The sequence below is a fragment of the Phytophthora infestans genome, genomic scaffold (assembly GCF_000142945.1).
Source record: "Phytophthora infestans T30-4 supercont1.49 genomic scaffold, whole genome shotgun sequence".
In the NCBI taxonomy this organism is placed as follows: Eukaryota; Oomycota; class Peronosporomycetes; order Peronosporales; family Peronosporaceae; genus Phytophthora; species Phytophthora infestans.
This window is the reverse complement of record NW_003303710.1, coordinates 227,901-243,610: the sequence shown is the minus strand read 5'-3', so window position 1 is coordinate 243,610 and position 15,710 is coordinate 227,901. Positions and strand designations below refer to the sequence as shown.

Genomic DNA, 15,710 nt, shown 5'->3' with positions numbered 1-15,710 from the left:
TCCGCCGTAAACCAAGCGAACCACGTGGCTGCCAGCGACTGTGCTCCCTTCTTTTTCGATCGAGCTGCTTTGACTCCAGGCTGTGGTGGTTGTGGAGGTGTTGTTGCGGAAGATGGGTCGATCGTGGTTGCTGCTTGCGTTGTCGTGCTGGCTGTCGAGCGGAGCTGGCCTTCCACTGCTACCAAGCGTTGTTCCAGATGCTTGTTTTGCAGAATGAGCACGTCGATCTGCTTGGTTTGGTGCTGAACCAGTTCCAACAGTGAATCAAGACGATCTTCTCTATCAGGTGGTGCCGGTTTTGGCTCAAGAGGTGGTATGAAGGCACGGCGGACGGTGATACTCCACGCTAGCAGCTCGGATTCAGTGACGGAGCGAGCAGTCATTGCCTCTCGCATCTTCGTGACGTATGGGCTGTGTTCACAGAGGCGCAGCATATCAGGGTAGTGCAAGATAAGTGTGGCAGTCAGGACTTCGGCTACGTCTTCGTCAAGGTTGAGGGCTTCGTCAGCAAAACCCAGCGTGTTAAAGAATATTAGCGCCTGGAGTCTGAGTGCCCGACAAAGGACCGGTGTGTCAAGTGCTGCAAGTGAAGGCAAACGAGCCCCATCCTTAGGTTTCCACTCGCTCAAGACTCGAGATACCTGCTGATCCGCTTGTGTCGTCCCAAGCATATAGCCAAACGCTTTGTTCACACGGTCGAGCTGCCAAGCCTCCACGTTCGATGATCCAATTTTCGGCAACGGTCCCGTCATTTGCGTGCATAGCCCCACCGCGGCGAAAGGAGTGAGAGATGAGACCAGGGGTGAGCCGGACATTATGAAGCTGGGCATTGTCTCATGCCCTGACCAGCAGCCTGTTAACGTAGGCTTGTGCTCCAGGCAGTGACGCGGCTGCTGAGTTCGAAGATTCTGGCATAGAAGTGTGGTCGTCCTCTGTCTCTAGAAGCTCTACGAGGGACAATTCCTCCAGATCTTGAACGCTCGTGGAGCTTCGCTTCTTTTTAAGAAACTGAGGAAACATTCGTTTGCATGGAGAGCTCTGCATCACCAGCGCTACCGCTATAGCGTTGAGAGGGCATGTTAGAAAATTGTTGGGATCTTTGAACAAGGACATGCCCTGGAGTACTGCTGGTTTAACGCGCTTAAAGCGAAGGAATAAAACACCGCCTACATTATTAAAATCTAGGTAGAGCGTGAAATTGTTTGTCAGACCAATAAATGCGTACCCGGGAGGATAGACAGCTGCTGTTTCTCGACTTGTTCTGCGTCCGATCTACGACCGTACAAGTACCACATCATAACAACGAGAGCGGAATCAAGATATTCGCTCTCATTTGATGCCGTTGTGTATAGTATTCGCACAATTGCTTCTAAATCTTGCTTTGAGCACGGGGGAGCAACTCGTTCGTTACCACTTTCTTCTCGATTTGTGCAGTACCTTCCGAGTCCCGATAAAATCTTTTGTAGCTGGGGCTTTACTAACCCGCTCTGTAGCGGGTATTTATCTGCCAACCAATTTTTTACGTTTCCATAATATGCAAGACATGTATTCGTAGCTAAAATTTTGTCCTGAGACCTTGCTAGTGAATATGCATACTTGTCTAGCATAATACGAAGCACTTTACCCGTCTTATCAGCATCGATGAGCTTGTGCGCGGCTGAAAGTGTCATGCTTTCGGCACCCAGAAACGTGATGAAGGAGTTCAACGCTGTCGTTCGCGCCTTCTTGCTGTTACCAGGGGCCAAGGATGCTATCGACATGACTGATACGCCGCAATTTTATTCTGTACAGAAACCCCTACTGCTGGTTACCGTCAGAAACTTCAGGATATTCTTAGAATATGACTTTATATGAAAGTCAGTATCCGATAGACAATATTATTCAAAGATTCCAACTAAATATGGTCAGAATGGTTGGAAACCTGCTCCTATCCAGATGCCTCTTCCATTGGTGTAAAATAAGCGTTGTGTTAACGAGGATTGGTTGAAACACGGAAAATGGTGTTAGTATGTGGCTGCATAGACAGGTAACGGTTGAAATGTAGTGGACATTATACCATATCGCAACCGTTCCGACACCCTACCCCTTTCCGACATGTTTCCGACAACAGATAGATTCAGGTACAGAAGTCCCTCAAAGTAAGCGTCACCTACTTACGTAATACCCCGCCATATCTGCTACGGTACATACAGGTTTAACTGACCAATCACAAGAATGCACTGATTTTGGATGAGCTGCAGGATCGGCGGGAAAGATCACCATCATTTCCAGACCGGTCCGGCCTCTTCGCTAAGTAAACTATTGAAAGACTGAGAATGGAGATTAAATGTACGAGGTAACTCATGCTCCCGCTACGTACGCCTCCCTCCATGCCCACTATCACTCTTCCAAGCGACCATGACCGCCAGCCTCATGCCGCGCCGGATCCGCCTTAATATGGAGCAGAAGATCTCCATGTGCAAGTATGCGAAGGATATGCGCGCCAAAGGCAAACTGTCCAACACACAGCTAGCAGCGTGGGCAACACGTGCATTCAAGCTGGAAAATCTCTTTCACGCGATGCCGCTCGCAATGTTATCGCTGGGGAGTCTAAGTGGGCCGCTATGGAGCCCTGTCAGCTAGAGCGCAAGCAGCTCGTCAGCCCCCAAATCCAGGAGACGGACGCTCGCATTATGAAGGTCTTTAAGGCCGTGGACGGCAAGGTGAAGGCTATCACAGGCAAGTTGATATAAGCCAGTTAAAAAAGGCTGGATGAATACGGTAATTTTCCAGATGTGGCTACACTCGGTTAGCCTGCAGATGTGGAAGGAAGGTCGCAGCATTTTGCTGCTCGTCGACAACGTGAGTTCACATGCACGACCCGCCATTGCATTGAGCAATGTACGTCTGGAGGTTTTGCCCAAGAATACGACTTCGTGTTTGCAGCCGTTGGATCAAGGCATTATTCGAGCCTTAAAGAGTAAGTACAGGGATTTAAAGATACTTGATTGTGTCGACCGCTTTTTAGAAGGGCGGGACCAAGAGAAAGTTGATATCTACACCGCTCTTTGTTGGAGTAAGATGGCCTACGACGCGATCTCGCCCAAAACCATTCAGAACTGCTGGCGGCACGCAGGCATTCTGTCGGACAGGATCAAGATCGCCTCGCTTCTTAACTAAATATCAGTACATTTAAAGCATCTGTTTTATCACCCTCTAAGATCGTTTCTCGGTTCCCCCTACGCTTACTTTGAGGGACTTCTGTACCAGCCACCACATATATTAAAAAAAAATCTCTTATTAAATCTAACGTTATAAATTATTGAAACTTCTAATTTAAAAAGAGTGGCATAGCGGTGGCAGCGGTCGGTCGACGGCGCCTGCAACAGGGAGGCGTAATCGAGTGTAGAGCGGGTGATCCTGGAGGGGATACCGGCTCTCCCGGGATATGGCCCCACATTCAGATTAACCTAGATTCTAGTTTTAAGCTATTGCAAATAAAAGCAGCTAGATCTTCTGAGGTAGCACAAGGTCTGAGCCCCACATTCAGAGAATAAATCCACTTCGCCACGTTGAAGTAGAATACAAAACCTAATATTAAAAGATTTCCCCCCACACACACAAGGAGTGAGGCGGGAAAATAACAGAGAGAGTTTTGGCGCGCCAAAACTCTATCACTTTCAAACTTCCCAGACCGCGGCAGCCCAGACCCCAGCTCCACCATGCCAACCCAGCCCACCGCCACCTCAGCCGCCATTGGTGCCTGCCCACGTCTACCCCGTCCGGTAGACGTCGAGGCTGCCCGTGGGCTGAAGAACACCACGTTCGACGGAGTGATTGACATTACATCAAGCGCTTCGTCGACCGTGGCCTGGGCCATGTCGGTCCATTTGCTAGCGCCGTCACTGCTGTGCCCGAAGTGCACCACGTCCATGCGGCTAGACGTTGGGCACGAGCGGTGGCGGTGCTCGCGAGCCGCGTGCAGGACGGAGCGGAGCATCCGCACCAACTCCTTTTTCTCTAAGAGCAAGCTGCCCCTTAGGAAGTTGGTACGGTTGCTCTGTCACTGGTGCGCGCGCACCCCCGTGACAGCGGCAGCCGTCATGGTGGGTGTAAACGCCCAGGCAGCAATGCAATGGTATACCTATTGTAGGGACATATGCTCCCAGGAGATGATGTCCATCCCCATGGAGATTGGAGGCGAAGGCCATGTCGTCGAGATCGACGAAACTTCACTCAAGAAGAAGTCTAAGTACAACCGCGGGCGGCGGTATCCGGACTTCTGGCTGTTTGGCGGCGTGGAACGGACGACGAACCGCTGGTTCGGGATCCTCACGTATGAGGATCGTACGAAGCCGACTTTGTCAGCGGTGATCAAGAAGCACATCCGCCCTAAGTAAGTGTGTAGTCTATATCATTTACTTATTTTTCACTATACTAACGTATCTAAATGATTGTAGCACTACCATCATGAGCGACCAGTTCACCTCGTACGTGTCGGTGAATGGCAAGCACACACTGGCCAACAACCGACACCTACGAGGTATGAACTACAAACACATGTGGGTCAACCACAGCAAGACGTACGTGGACCCTATTACAGGCGCCCACACTAACCGTGTCGAGGGCGCCTGGGAAATCCGCATTAAGCAGCATGTGAAGGTTCGTATACATTTTATACCAATACGTATATACGTATACAATTATACTTACCAGCGTATTTGAGACAGGCAATGCGCGGTATGAAGAAGGAGCTGCTGCCCATGTACTTGGACGAGTACATGTGGCGCAACTGGTTTGCTCCGCCGAAGGCGAATGCAACAGAAGTCCTGCACGCTCTGATCAAGGGCATCGTCAAGTACTACTACTAGACGACGGTGATAAGGTTATAATACAACTGTAGGTTAACCTAAATTTCTTTTTGTTTTTAATCTGAATGTAGGGCCATATCCGGGGAGAGCCGGGATACCGGAGGACGTGACGGAGCAGGTGTTGATGCCCAACTTGTATGCACGCTCGGTGCGCGCCCTACAGAGTGATGGTGTGGCTGGAGTACTGGGCGTGGATGTTTACGGGCGCGACATGAGTCAATGAGTACGATAGTGTTTGACGGCGTGCAGGCCGACGTGGAGACGCGCGATGGTGCTAGCACGGCGAGCGTGACGAAGTTTGTTGTGTCGGCGCTGGCGTCGATTGGATCGGACGTGTCTGCAGCAGGTGTACTCGGTGGCGTCGTTCTATGGTGATGATTTCACGAGCGCGGAATGCGGCGCAGCGCGTGGAGGTGGCGCATCTTTTGGCGAACTCGTGGCGGCGTCGAAGCCTGGACCTACGCACGAACTTCGTGCCACGAAGGAGTTCGTGAACAAGACGGCTCCAGTGGAGACAAGGCAGGCGGTGTCGCTGGTCTTTGACGACGCTTCTGCGTTGGGTGAGCAGAGCTCGGCTGAACGTGCAGAATGTAAGCATGGTTCTCGCTAAGCGTCTCGACTACTCCAGCGTGTGAAGCGGTGTCTCGAGTGGCAGCTTCCCGGTGAGATTCAGTGAAGCGAGACAAGCTGGCTGAAGAGGTGGAATAGGAAACGCGCAGTGCCATTTCTGAGGCCGTGGCGGTGTAGACGAACATGACGCTGGTGGGCGTGGCTATCGTACCGGCGACCGAGGCCATGAAGGCGGTGTTCGAGACTGTGGAAGATGCCGAGGTGAAGGCAGTGGAGGTGGACTGTCAAGTAAATGTACTAGAAATACCCGGCGCAGGCTTGTTGCCCGTACTGGTGCGTTGGTCGTACACATCACGTTGGTTAGCGTGGCCTTCTTCTGCTGCTTGGTGACTGGTGGTCCTGACCACGCAACAAGACTGCGTCACACCCAGGCCTCTAGAATCACAATGAGAAGTTTAGCAAAGACGCTATTTAAAAAAAATGCAGTACATGTACATGTGTATCTAAGCTTACTTCTGTTTCAATAGTTTTTGTTGAGGCATGTTATTTTATCATTTTCCTAAACACGTACTTTAATACTTGCTCCTTCGAAGTAGGAATCCTACTGGAGGACCTTGTTGTCGGAATGACAAGAATATTTCAAAAATATTTTTTATACTGAGTATTCGTATCCAGCCATAAATATTTTGGCTGGGCTTCCGACAAATATTTGTCGGAAGCTGTCGGAATAAGAGACCTACCCACATGGGATGCCATTGGCCAAAAGATGAAAATGAAGATTTCCAATTGGCGTAAATTTGACAATCCCTAACCTGATCACAATCCTACCTATCCATCTGTCGGAAAGCTCATCCATATGTGCTCTGTGAACCACATGAATTTACTTATGTAAGTTACATAATTTAGTTTTAACCAATCAGAGCCGCCGTCGCTCCGCTCGACAGCCAATGATAAAACTCAAAACCTGAGCGTTTGATGTGACGGACGGACATACACCGTGCTAGCATTGATAGTTTACGACTAGCCGGCCGCCGCCGCTACGCGGCGAAGTGGCATGGTTTGTTGGAGATGAGGTGGCTACGGCTTTACGTACTTCGTGCGTTGTGTGTTTTCAGTCGGATCTTGTACCCCGAGATTTCTGCCATCCTCGTGCAATGAAGTGTCATGCACTTAAAACACTTACCATTCCGTAGTCTCATGTGGCGGTGTACGGTATCATGGTTTCGTACGCTTCCGTTGCTCCGTAGTACTGGTTGGCCTCTATGGTCTTCCGTGGATCATGCCCTTTTCCGTTAATGCGCTCTCTCTTTTGGGCCCAAGCTCTTCAGACGTATGTGATATTAGAATTCCCACGTGAACTCTAGCTACAAATGTAGTTAGGACGTTTCCACAACAATACGTCTACTAGGATAGTAAACGATCGTTCGGGCGGACCTGAAGACCCCAGTTCTGCCCTTGCACCGGGACAAACTGGACCTTGTAAACTACTTATATAGGCCAACCAGTAAAAATAAGAACACGCCACTAGCACGAGCAAAGCTAGCAGGTGTTTTGAATCCTCGTGGTCCCAACAGCGGAAGGGTACCAGGCACGGGTAAGCCTTTTACGAGATCACTGAGTGTTCAACACTCGGTTGGAAGAATAAAAGGGAGGCAATTCAAGCACTCCCAGACGTGCAAATAGGCAACAATAAGCCGTCACGTAAAACCTCCCGATAATAATCGGCCAAAACACAAAGTCTCTTGGCCTTGCTGGATGAACCCTCGCTACAGAGCTTCGAGTTCACCGACAGGCATAACACACTCAAGCAAGCTTGACCAGACGCTTACCTTGAAGCCGGACGTCGCTCTGTGTGCTTGAGTGGAAATTCTGTTCTGTGTTTAAGCTTACCCTTTCGGGTATATTCATAATAAGAAGTCCTAATCAAGTATACAAATATCAAGTGAACAATGATCCGTTATGAATTTTCGTGCACGCCAAGCGTCGTCTGCACCGTCGCATGAGTATCTTTAACGGTCCGCGCCCTGTCCTAGACGGTGAACGTACCTTCCAAGGGTCGCTGAGTCTTCCGCGAACTCATCCCAACCGCCACTGAGGGTTCGTACCGTAGAAGGTCCGCTGAATGCGAATCCGGCCAGTCCATTATTAATAATAAGGACAGCCTGGATTCAGTGACATATGGCCGTATCCAATACTCGATGAAAGCTCGGAAGTGACGCCGTCGAGTCCCTTGCACCTTGGCGTCTCCGTACATCACATGACCGAGGGTTCGTCGCTTGAACATCTTGGGCGGTGTCACGTCTTTGTCGACGGGTGATAATCCGCAACTACGGAGAAATCACTACACCACAACTGCCCCTGTCGCAATGGAAGCCACGGTACTGGTGCCCGTTGTGACATTTCTTCATTCTCCAATTCACCATCCAGTCACTGTATGTCCAAGCGTCTGAACGTGTTTTAGCGTCTCAATCCTCGCCGACGTCGCGAACGTGAACGGCTGGAGGTACGTCAGCTCATCCTCTTCTTGAATCATCGGCGCCTTGCTCATCACCATGCATTACTCGTCTTGTTTCTTAGTAGGCAAGACCGAGGGTTCGAACGCCCCTCAGTCTGCTACACCTCCCCTGACAGCACCATCATCAGCTGGTCCTCCGGCGCTTCCTGCCCCGGACTCTTCACCCCCTGCGGCAGCTCCTGCAGCACTTCCTGTCGTAGCTGAATCTACAAGGATGGCTCCTGCTGGTCCTCCTGCGCCTGCTGGTGGTACCCCACCACTCACCAAGGATTCGCTGCGCGCCATGCTGGCTGAAAGTACGGAGGCATCGGTCGATCACATGATGACCTCGACAATTCCGTACTTGACTGCCATGGCTCGCCACCAAGTGCAGCGCAGCGTTGCGCCTCCTCTCCACGGCGATGTCCACGCTCAACGTCGCCTCGAGACTGCTGTTGGTTTCGATGATGTCCTCGCTGCGGTACAACCTCTTCCTGACGCGCTGTCGGCATTACACGAACGAGTCGCCAGCTTGGAGCGTCAGTTGCGGTTTGCTCAGTCCGAGGCTGCTGCCGCCGTACGTTCGGTGGCACCCCAAATCATGGCTCGTGAGAACGCGGAGACATTCCTCAAGGCTGCCAACGCTGAGATTGAAGCTTTACACCACAACATCAAGATTCTCCGCGAGTCGAACGCCAAGAATGACGCCATGCTCGCAAGTGTTCAAGCCACTATGGAGCGACACGCAGAGGATTTGAATCGTCTTCACTGCGAGGTCCAAGCTCGGGACGTTTTCATCAACACGTTGCACAAGAAGCTGGCTCGCGAACGCGAGGTGTACAAGTCTTCAATTGGTGCAAATACCGAGCAGACTCGGAAGCTTCACCTCCTTCTGGTAAAGCTTGCCCAGGGCAAGTATGTTGATAACGACACGCTCAAGGTCCTCGAGAACCAGCAAGACCGTAACACTCGTCTCCTCCAAGCGAATCGCACCCTCCGTGCACATGTGAGTCTGGCCGGGATGGATCCCGAGGTACTTCGTCTGGCTGTTGATGGTACGTTCCTAATGTCGCTCCTTCCACCGTGTGTTCAGCAACTAACGTTCGTTCACAATCCTTCGTGATAGGTCTGACGGCGGGTGAGCTGGACCTGGACGCGCTGGACTTGGATCAAGAGACGTTAGTCGCTTTGCGGCGCATCCAGTCTGCTACCGCGTCTTCGGACGATCCTCAAGTCGGCTCGTAGATCGCTATTCGGCCCGAAAGCGTGGAAGAAGGCGGCCCAGAAGAAGCGCAAGAAGTCTCGTCCTCATTCTCCTGCCAAGTCGCCTCGTCGTCATATGAAGACTCGGTCCAAGTCTGTACCGTCTTCTCCAAGTTCATGGTCGCCACCAGCGTCTTCCTCAACTCCTGCCGTGGTCGACCTCAGCGGCGACCAGAGTGACGTGGACATGGGGAATGCTGGTCCAAGCAGCGTCCCTTCGGTTCAAGAAACTGCCACAGAGCCTTCGGGTAAAGATGTGGACCCTGGGGATCATAACGATGTTCCTGATTCTCCTGACGCGCCTTCGCCCCCGCTTCAGGGACCACCCGATGTGGCCAAGCCACCAGCTTCAACGATTTCTCCTTCTCCAGCCGACATACGTGCTGCGGAAGAAGCTCTGCGTGAGGCCGAGCAAATGCGACTCATGTTCGGCTCAAGTGATGAAGGTGAAGAGTCGGACCACACTGTCCCACAAGGCAAGTCTGCTTCGGCGTCCGTTGCGACGTCCAATACAGTTGAAGTCTCGGGAGTGGTTTCTACAGCAGGGCCTGCCCCTGTTGAAGCTGCTCCACCAGCCTCCGTGTCTCAAAGCCGGCTCCGATTGTTCCGACGGCTGTCGTACCAAGCGTGTCTTCGCCCGACTTTTCGATGGAGATTGATGACGATGGAAATGCTGATGACGATCGTGGAGATGACGTTAATGACAATGAACATTCGATGGATGATTCTCCTGATGCCCCCAGTGGTGGCGGTGATGTTCCGCCACCTACCGATCATTCTGGCACACTTGATGACGAAGATATTGAAGATTCCGATAGAAATTGGAGCAATCTTGGCCCAGCTCGTCCTCCGACTCCACCTCGGCCAAATCCTTCGCCGATGATGACTTCTCCAATCATGGTCGGCGGTCCGCCTCCTTCGTCACCGGCAAGTCACCCAGCACCAGCATCTTCACCTCTGTTCCGGTGTCTCCTCGGCCGCCTATTTGGACTCTCGATGCTGGACCTGGGCGCATGATCACGGCCTCCTACAATTCGGTGCCGCGTCGTGGTGGTGGACCGTCGGTTGAGCCGTTGCCTCACCGAGTGTTGTCTGGTGTTCGCCCTACGGTGCCGGCTTCGTCCACCTTGCCACCTTGGGCTCTTCCGTACGTGGTCATGGAGTTTACTGACGCAGGCGCCAAGAAGTGTTTCGAGCGACTCTTGAGCTTAAACCTTCCCGACCAGCTGGTGAGGTGACCGTGTGTACAACGTTGGAGGGTCTCCAAGCGTACTTTGATTATTCGCATCCTGATCACCCGTACCAGCAACTTCGGCAGCTCTATCCTCTTCAAGCCTGTCTCTTCGACACTGTCGGCTTCGATCCAAGCGTCCCCATCTCAAAGCGTGCTCCGATTGAGACCCGTCTCAAGATGATCTGGGCGAACCTTCGGGGTGACGGCGGTAAGCAAGGTTACCTCGGGCCCCGCGTTGTGGGAGCGTCTCCACTGGCTTCCATTGGCTGGTATTGAACGAGGTCTCGCTGACGAAGGTAAAAAGGTTGGCCACGAACTGAGAGCTCTGTTGAAGAAGCTTCTCAGTGAGCACGACCGTCGTGCCGATCGTCTTCGTAACAAGTACCGTGAGCAGTACATGGCGTGGAGGCGTGACTCGGTTTGCTCTGGTACTTCTGGCGCGCCGTTCATTCGTCCCGAGTTGCTTTTGGAGCCGTCGAAGCCGTGGTACCCCATTGAAAACTTGTCGTTCGCACCTCGGACATCTGACTGGCTTTCCGAAGTTTCGGCTCTCGACGCTCGTCAGCCCTGGCGTACTGGATGGATGAATGCGCCGCATTAGCACCCGTACAACACCACGTACTTCCCGTGCCAGCGTAATCCGGAGCTCTTCAATCCTCGTGGTACACGTTTCGTGGACGTGTACCGAAGCGTGATCGCTGACCCGTCTCTGGATTCTACTGAAGTTATTCCGACATGGCGTTCGTTGTTTGACTCGCCACCGGTTACTCCACGTCCCGCTCTGGCTGCTGCTCTTGTTGAAGCTGGTGCCGAGGATTCGCAGGGCCCGGCTGCAGCTCCAGCTGCCGAGGCTCAGGTTCCTGATGAAGAGGAGAAGGAGAGTGGTGACTCGACTTCGTTGGCACACTTGGCCACCGCGGCCAGGCAATTGGAATCGCTTTGAATCCTCGCTGCATGCTCCACGACGTTCTCCAGCATCTCAGCTAGCTGTTGATGGGTCCAGCGAAGTTTCGTTTTCAGTGGTCGCTCCTCGGTCGGCATTCATGTTTTCTTATTCTTAATCCACTTCCACAGCGTAATCATGTTCATGTTGTTCTTCAAATGCATATACAATTTGTTGTTGCAGTAACGTTCTTCGTCTGTTACCACAGGCTGCATCGCCCTGTGGACAGCTTACACGTGATCCAGTCACGCTAGTCTTCGTCCGCCACTTGCGCCATCTGCAGCCGATTCTCGCTCTTCTTGGCTCGCAAATAGTCGTACCGCAGACCTCCACATGACAAGGTGGATGCTGGCTCCCAAGTTGGATCTTCATAACCAACCCACTTGACTTTGAACTCGCGTACAGCACGCTCCGTGCTCGTCGACAGTGGTGTTCTGTCGTCGAGGATGGCCTCGACTTCATATTCACCGGCAACTTGATCCGGTTCCCAGCTGTCCTCAGGCAGTAGTTCCTCATCGAAATCGAGTCTTGCTTCATTAGTCGCGTCAAGTACCAACCGAGTGTTCGGTCGACTGTTGAATTCGTTGACAGCCTTGAGTCTTGACACATGCACTACTGGGTAAAAGCGATACCCACTTCGATCAGGCAGTTCCAGCTCGTACGCAAACTCTTCCACCTTGCGCTTGATCCGAAAAGGTCCATGCCACCGGTGAGCTAATTTCTTTGTCAAGCCCGGTTTGACGCGTTCCATGTACAGCCACGCCCGGCTCCCAATATCAAAAAGAGATCTCGGTGGGGCTCTTGCAGGATCTTGCATCTCTTCCGAAGCTTCTGGAGGGTCCGCCGAGTGTTCGTTTCCACTTGGTTAAGGTACAGCGGCTTTTTACAATCGACGCAGGGCATCATTATGCTTTTTAGCTCTTCGCTCCTTTTCTACAGCCTGATAGTCTTTGGCCATAGTGAGGGCGACTTCATGTTGTCGATTGATCTCACGCCGCCACGCTAGAGCGTCAGACTGCTTGCTGAGTCCTCGTTTGAGTGATGACGACATCGCCCGCAACGTCGACTGCGCATTCCAACCATGAACGAGGTAGAACGGTGTTTCCTTTCTTGTAGTGTCCTGAGAAGTATTAATAGCGAACACCAGCTTCTCTGCAATTTCGTCCCAATCTTGCTGTAGAGGGTCTTCCGCGTACACCCGTATGGAACCCATCACCGACTTCACCGAGCGTTCCTGCTGTCCATTAGCCTGTGACCGATAGCTCAAAGTCGCCCGTGATCTTGACTGCATCATCTATGCAGATGCTTGGAGCACTTCGCTCATGAAGCGTGGGTCGCGGTCGTGCCTTATCAGTGATGGGGCCCCGAACCGTCGGTACACACATTCTTCGAGCACTTGGGCAACACTCAGTGTCGTATCCGACATAGCTTTGGCAAGAACGAATCCCGTGAACGAGCACTGAAATAGGAGCAACGCCGTGTTGCCCCTGCGAGCTTTCGGTAGTGGGATCACAAAATCCATCGAGACGATCTGAAAAGGTCGTTCGGCTAGTACGTTGCCAGGCGACTATCCACGAAGCTGCGGACGGCTTTTACTCGAGCTGCAATCTGGACATGACTTCACATGCTTCTCCACGTCAGCGTACAAGCCGATCCAATAATAATCGGACTCAACGCGATGGAACGTTCTCACCACACCTTGATGTCCTCCTTCCAGCGAGTCGTGACAGTTCTGCAAGACCTCTTGAATCATCGTTGTCGGTACCACAAGCCGCAGCTTGGTCTCTTCTTGCCAACCGTGGTCGTACCGACGATTCAATCCAAGATAGTGAAGCACGCCGTCTTCTGATAACACGAACCGGTCAGCGTACTTCCAGGCATCTCGAGCTTCTTTGTAACTCAGCTCTTTTGCTTGGCCCTGAAGCACTTTCTTGATGTTAAACCACTTCTGCGCCTCGTCTTGTGCCACCATTATCCGTCTGCGTCGTTCCCGCTGTATCGCTACCGGGTCAACATCTTCCGCATCGGGAAATGCCGCTGGTACAGTCTTGTGAGGATGGTCTGGCAAATCTTCGCCGATTGAATCTTCGGTGGACGTCTCTCGTCGTTCTTCATGCTGTTCTTGATCTTTTGAGACCCCCTCCGAGTGTTCATCTGCAAACCTGACGCGTTTCTTGGCTTTCGTCTGTCGCCTAGTAATCACTGCCATATTACCATAATCACACTCGGGTGAGCTGTAATCAACCACGAAATTTTCGAAAGTTTTCCACTTTGAAGACTCGCTGCCTGACAGTACATGTACTTGATGCTCTGCTCCACGTGACGAAACATCTACCGAGTCTTCATCCGGCTCGTATATCATTACCTGGATGCGATTCAGCGACGCCAATTCCGACTTGCGAGTTTCAGACAGGATGACACGACTGACCTTCGATTCCAGTGCTTCAGTGGCTAGTGAATCCGCGGCAGCGTTGTATTCTCGTACAACGTGAAGATATTTAACTGATCGATGCTTGGCCGTGAGTTCCTTGTGAGTATTCAGCAGCGCTAGCAAAGTTTCCTTCCTGCATGCGATCACCCCTAGTGATTGTTGAATCGCGAGCCTTGAGTCACCAACGATGACTAAATCCTCGGCACCGTGCGCAATAGCAGCCTTGACACCGTTTATCATTCCTGTGTACTCTTCCTCATTCACCGTGGTGGCCGAGAGGTAAGCGTTTGCAGCAATCACTATCTTCCACTCAGGAAGGCTCTACAACACCCATGAACAACTCCCGTAGCCACCGTACTTCTCTGTCTTCGCTGATCCGTCAAAAGACATGACGAATCCGCTGTAATTACGGGGAAGGCTGGCGATCAGCAACGCGGGGTCCATTCGAATAGTCGGAGAACCCTTGTTTGGAGGTGCCACCGGCGCGAGCGAGTCTTCCAGGTCGACGAAGCTCGTGGTGCTTGACTGCAGTAGCTGCGCGAAGGCGACATCTTTCTCCTTCACACGCTGCACCTTCAAATGCCACTGCGAAAGTAGTACGGCGAACTGGACCGCGCGTCCGAAGAGAGACTTCGACTTGTGCACCCACTCTAATATCGAAAATTGTGTATAGACATGTAGCGTCTTTCCTGCCAGCTGGACGTAACAGATCTTCAACAGCAGAAGTAACGCCAAAACTTCCTTCTCGGCAGGGTTGTAGTTCATCTCAGCCTCCTTGTGCACACGACCGAGGAACCGTACGCGGTGTAACTTGCCTTCATGTTCCTGCATTAGCGTAGTGCTCAACGCCCATTCATTCGCAAAGAGCATGACGTGAACTGCTTTCGACCGATCGAAGTGCCTGAGGATGGGTGAATGTGAAACACTCGTCTTCAATTTTTCGTAGGAACGACGTGCCACAGGAAGGCCGCCTTCAACGGCAAAGTCCTCTTCCTTGAGCTGGTGCAGCGCCGCACCGTAGACCGCGAAGTCTTGAATGAAGCGGCTGTAGTAATTAACCGCTCCAAGAAACGACGGCATGCCCTTCTTACTCGTTGGAAACGAAAGCTCGGTGATGGCCGCAAGCTTCTTGGGGTCAGCCCTGATACCTTCTGGCGAAATTTTATGTGACTGAAAGTCCACCTTGGGTTGGCAGAAGATGCTCTTGGTGAAGCTAATGCTGATCCGACACTGTGCAAATCTTGCCAGCAATCGGTCCAGCGTCGCCATGCAGCTGTCGAAATCCTCGCCACCGAAGCAAATATCATCCACAAACGACCGTCGACCAAATACAGGTACCAGCGATGATTCGTCTGGCTCCCCGTTCGTAAACATGTCAGCGACGGGGCTGTTGACGAGTTGTAGTACTGGGTCGGTTTCTACCGGTGTTTCGCGGTCTGCCGCGAACTTCGTTTGAAACGAACCCTCGGCGCTTGGCCCACGACGTTCCTTGGCCTGTTCTTCAGCTAAACGCATCCTCTCCGAGTATTCAAATCAACCTCCTTTAGGTTGAACGAAACCCCAGAGTGCGTTGTCAATCATACGCTGGTAGATCATCGGCGCGTTCTTTAATCCAAAGGGCATGCGCAACCACTCGAAGTGTCCGAGTGCGCAGACAAACGCCGACACTTTACGTTCTCGTAAGGTCATTATGACCGCTCAGAAGCCGCTTGCTGCATCCACCGAGCAGAACCATAGGTAGCGCTCGAGATCGGTTAACAGGTCGTCGACTAGCGGCATTGCATACTCCATGATTGCGGTGATAGCATTCACCATCTTGTAATCAATGCAGAGCCGGATGTCCAACCCGTTCTTTTTCATCACAATCACGATCGGCGATGCCCATGGACTATCTGAAAAGACGATCAGTCCTGCTCGCAACAAAG

At 52.1% G+C, this 15,710-nt stretch overlaps 1 protein-coding gene across 1 annotated transcript; it reads right to left on the bottom strand.

Moving 5' to 3' along the window:
• Positions 1–5,216: 5,216 nt before the first annotated feature.
• On the bottom strand, positions 5,217–6,565 carry PITG_16766 (uncharacterized protein; the record flags this gene model as incomplete). The annotated part of the gene is made up of 4 exons (XM_002897057.1): positions 5,217–5,425; positions 5,632–5,664; positions 5,728–5,855; positions 6,549–6,565. The coding sequence occupies 4 exons, from the start codon at positions 6,563–6,565 to the stop codon at positions 5,217–5,219; spliced, it is 387 nt and encodes a 128-aa protein (XP_002897103.1).
• Between the last annotated feature and the right edge of the window lie 9,145 nt (positions 6,566–15,710).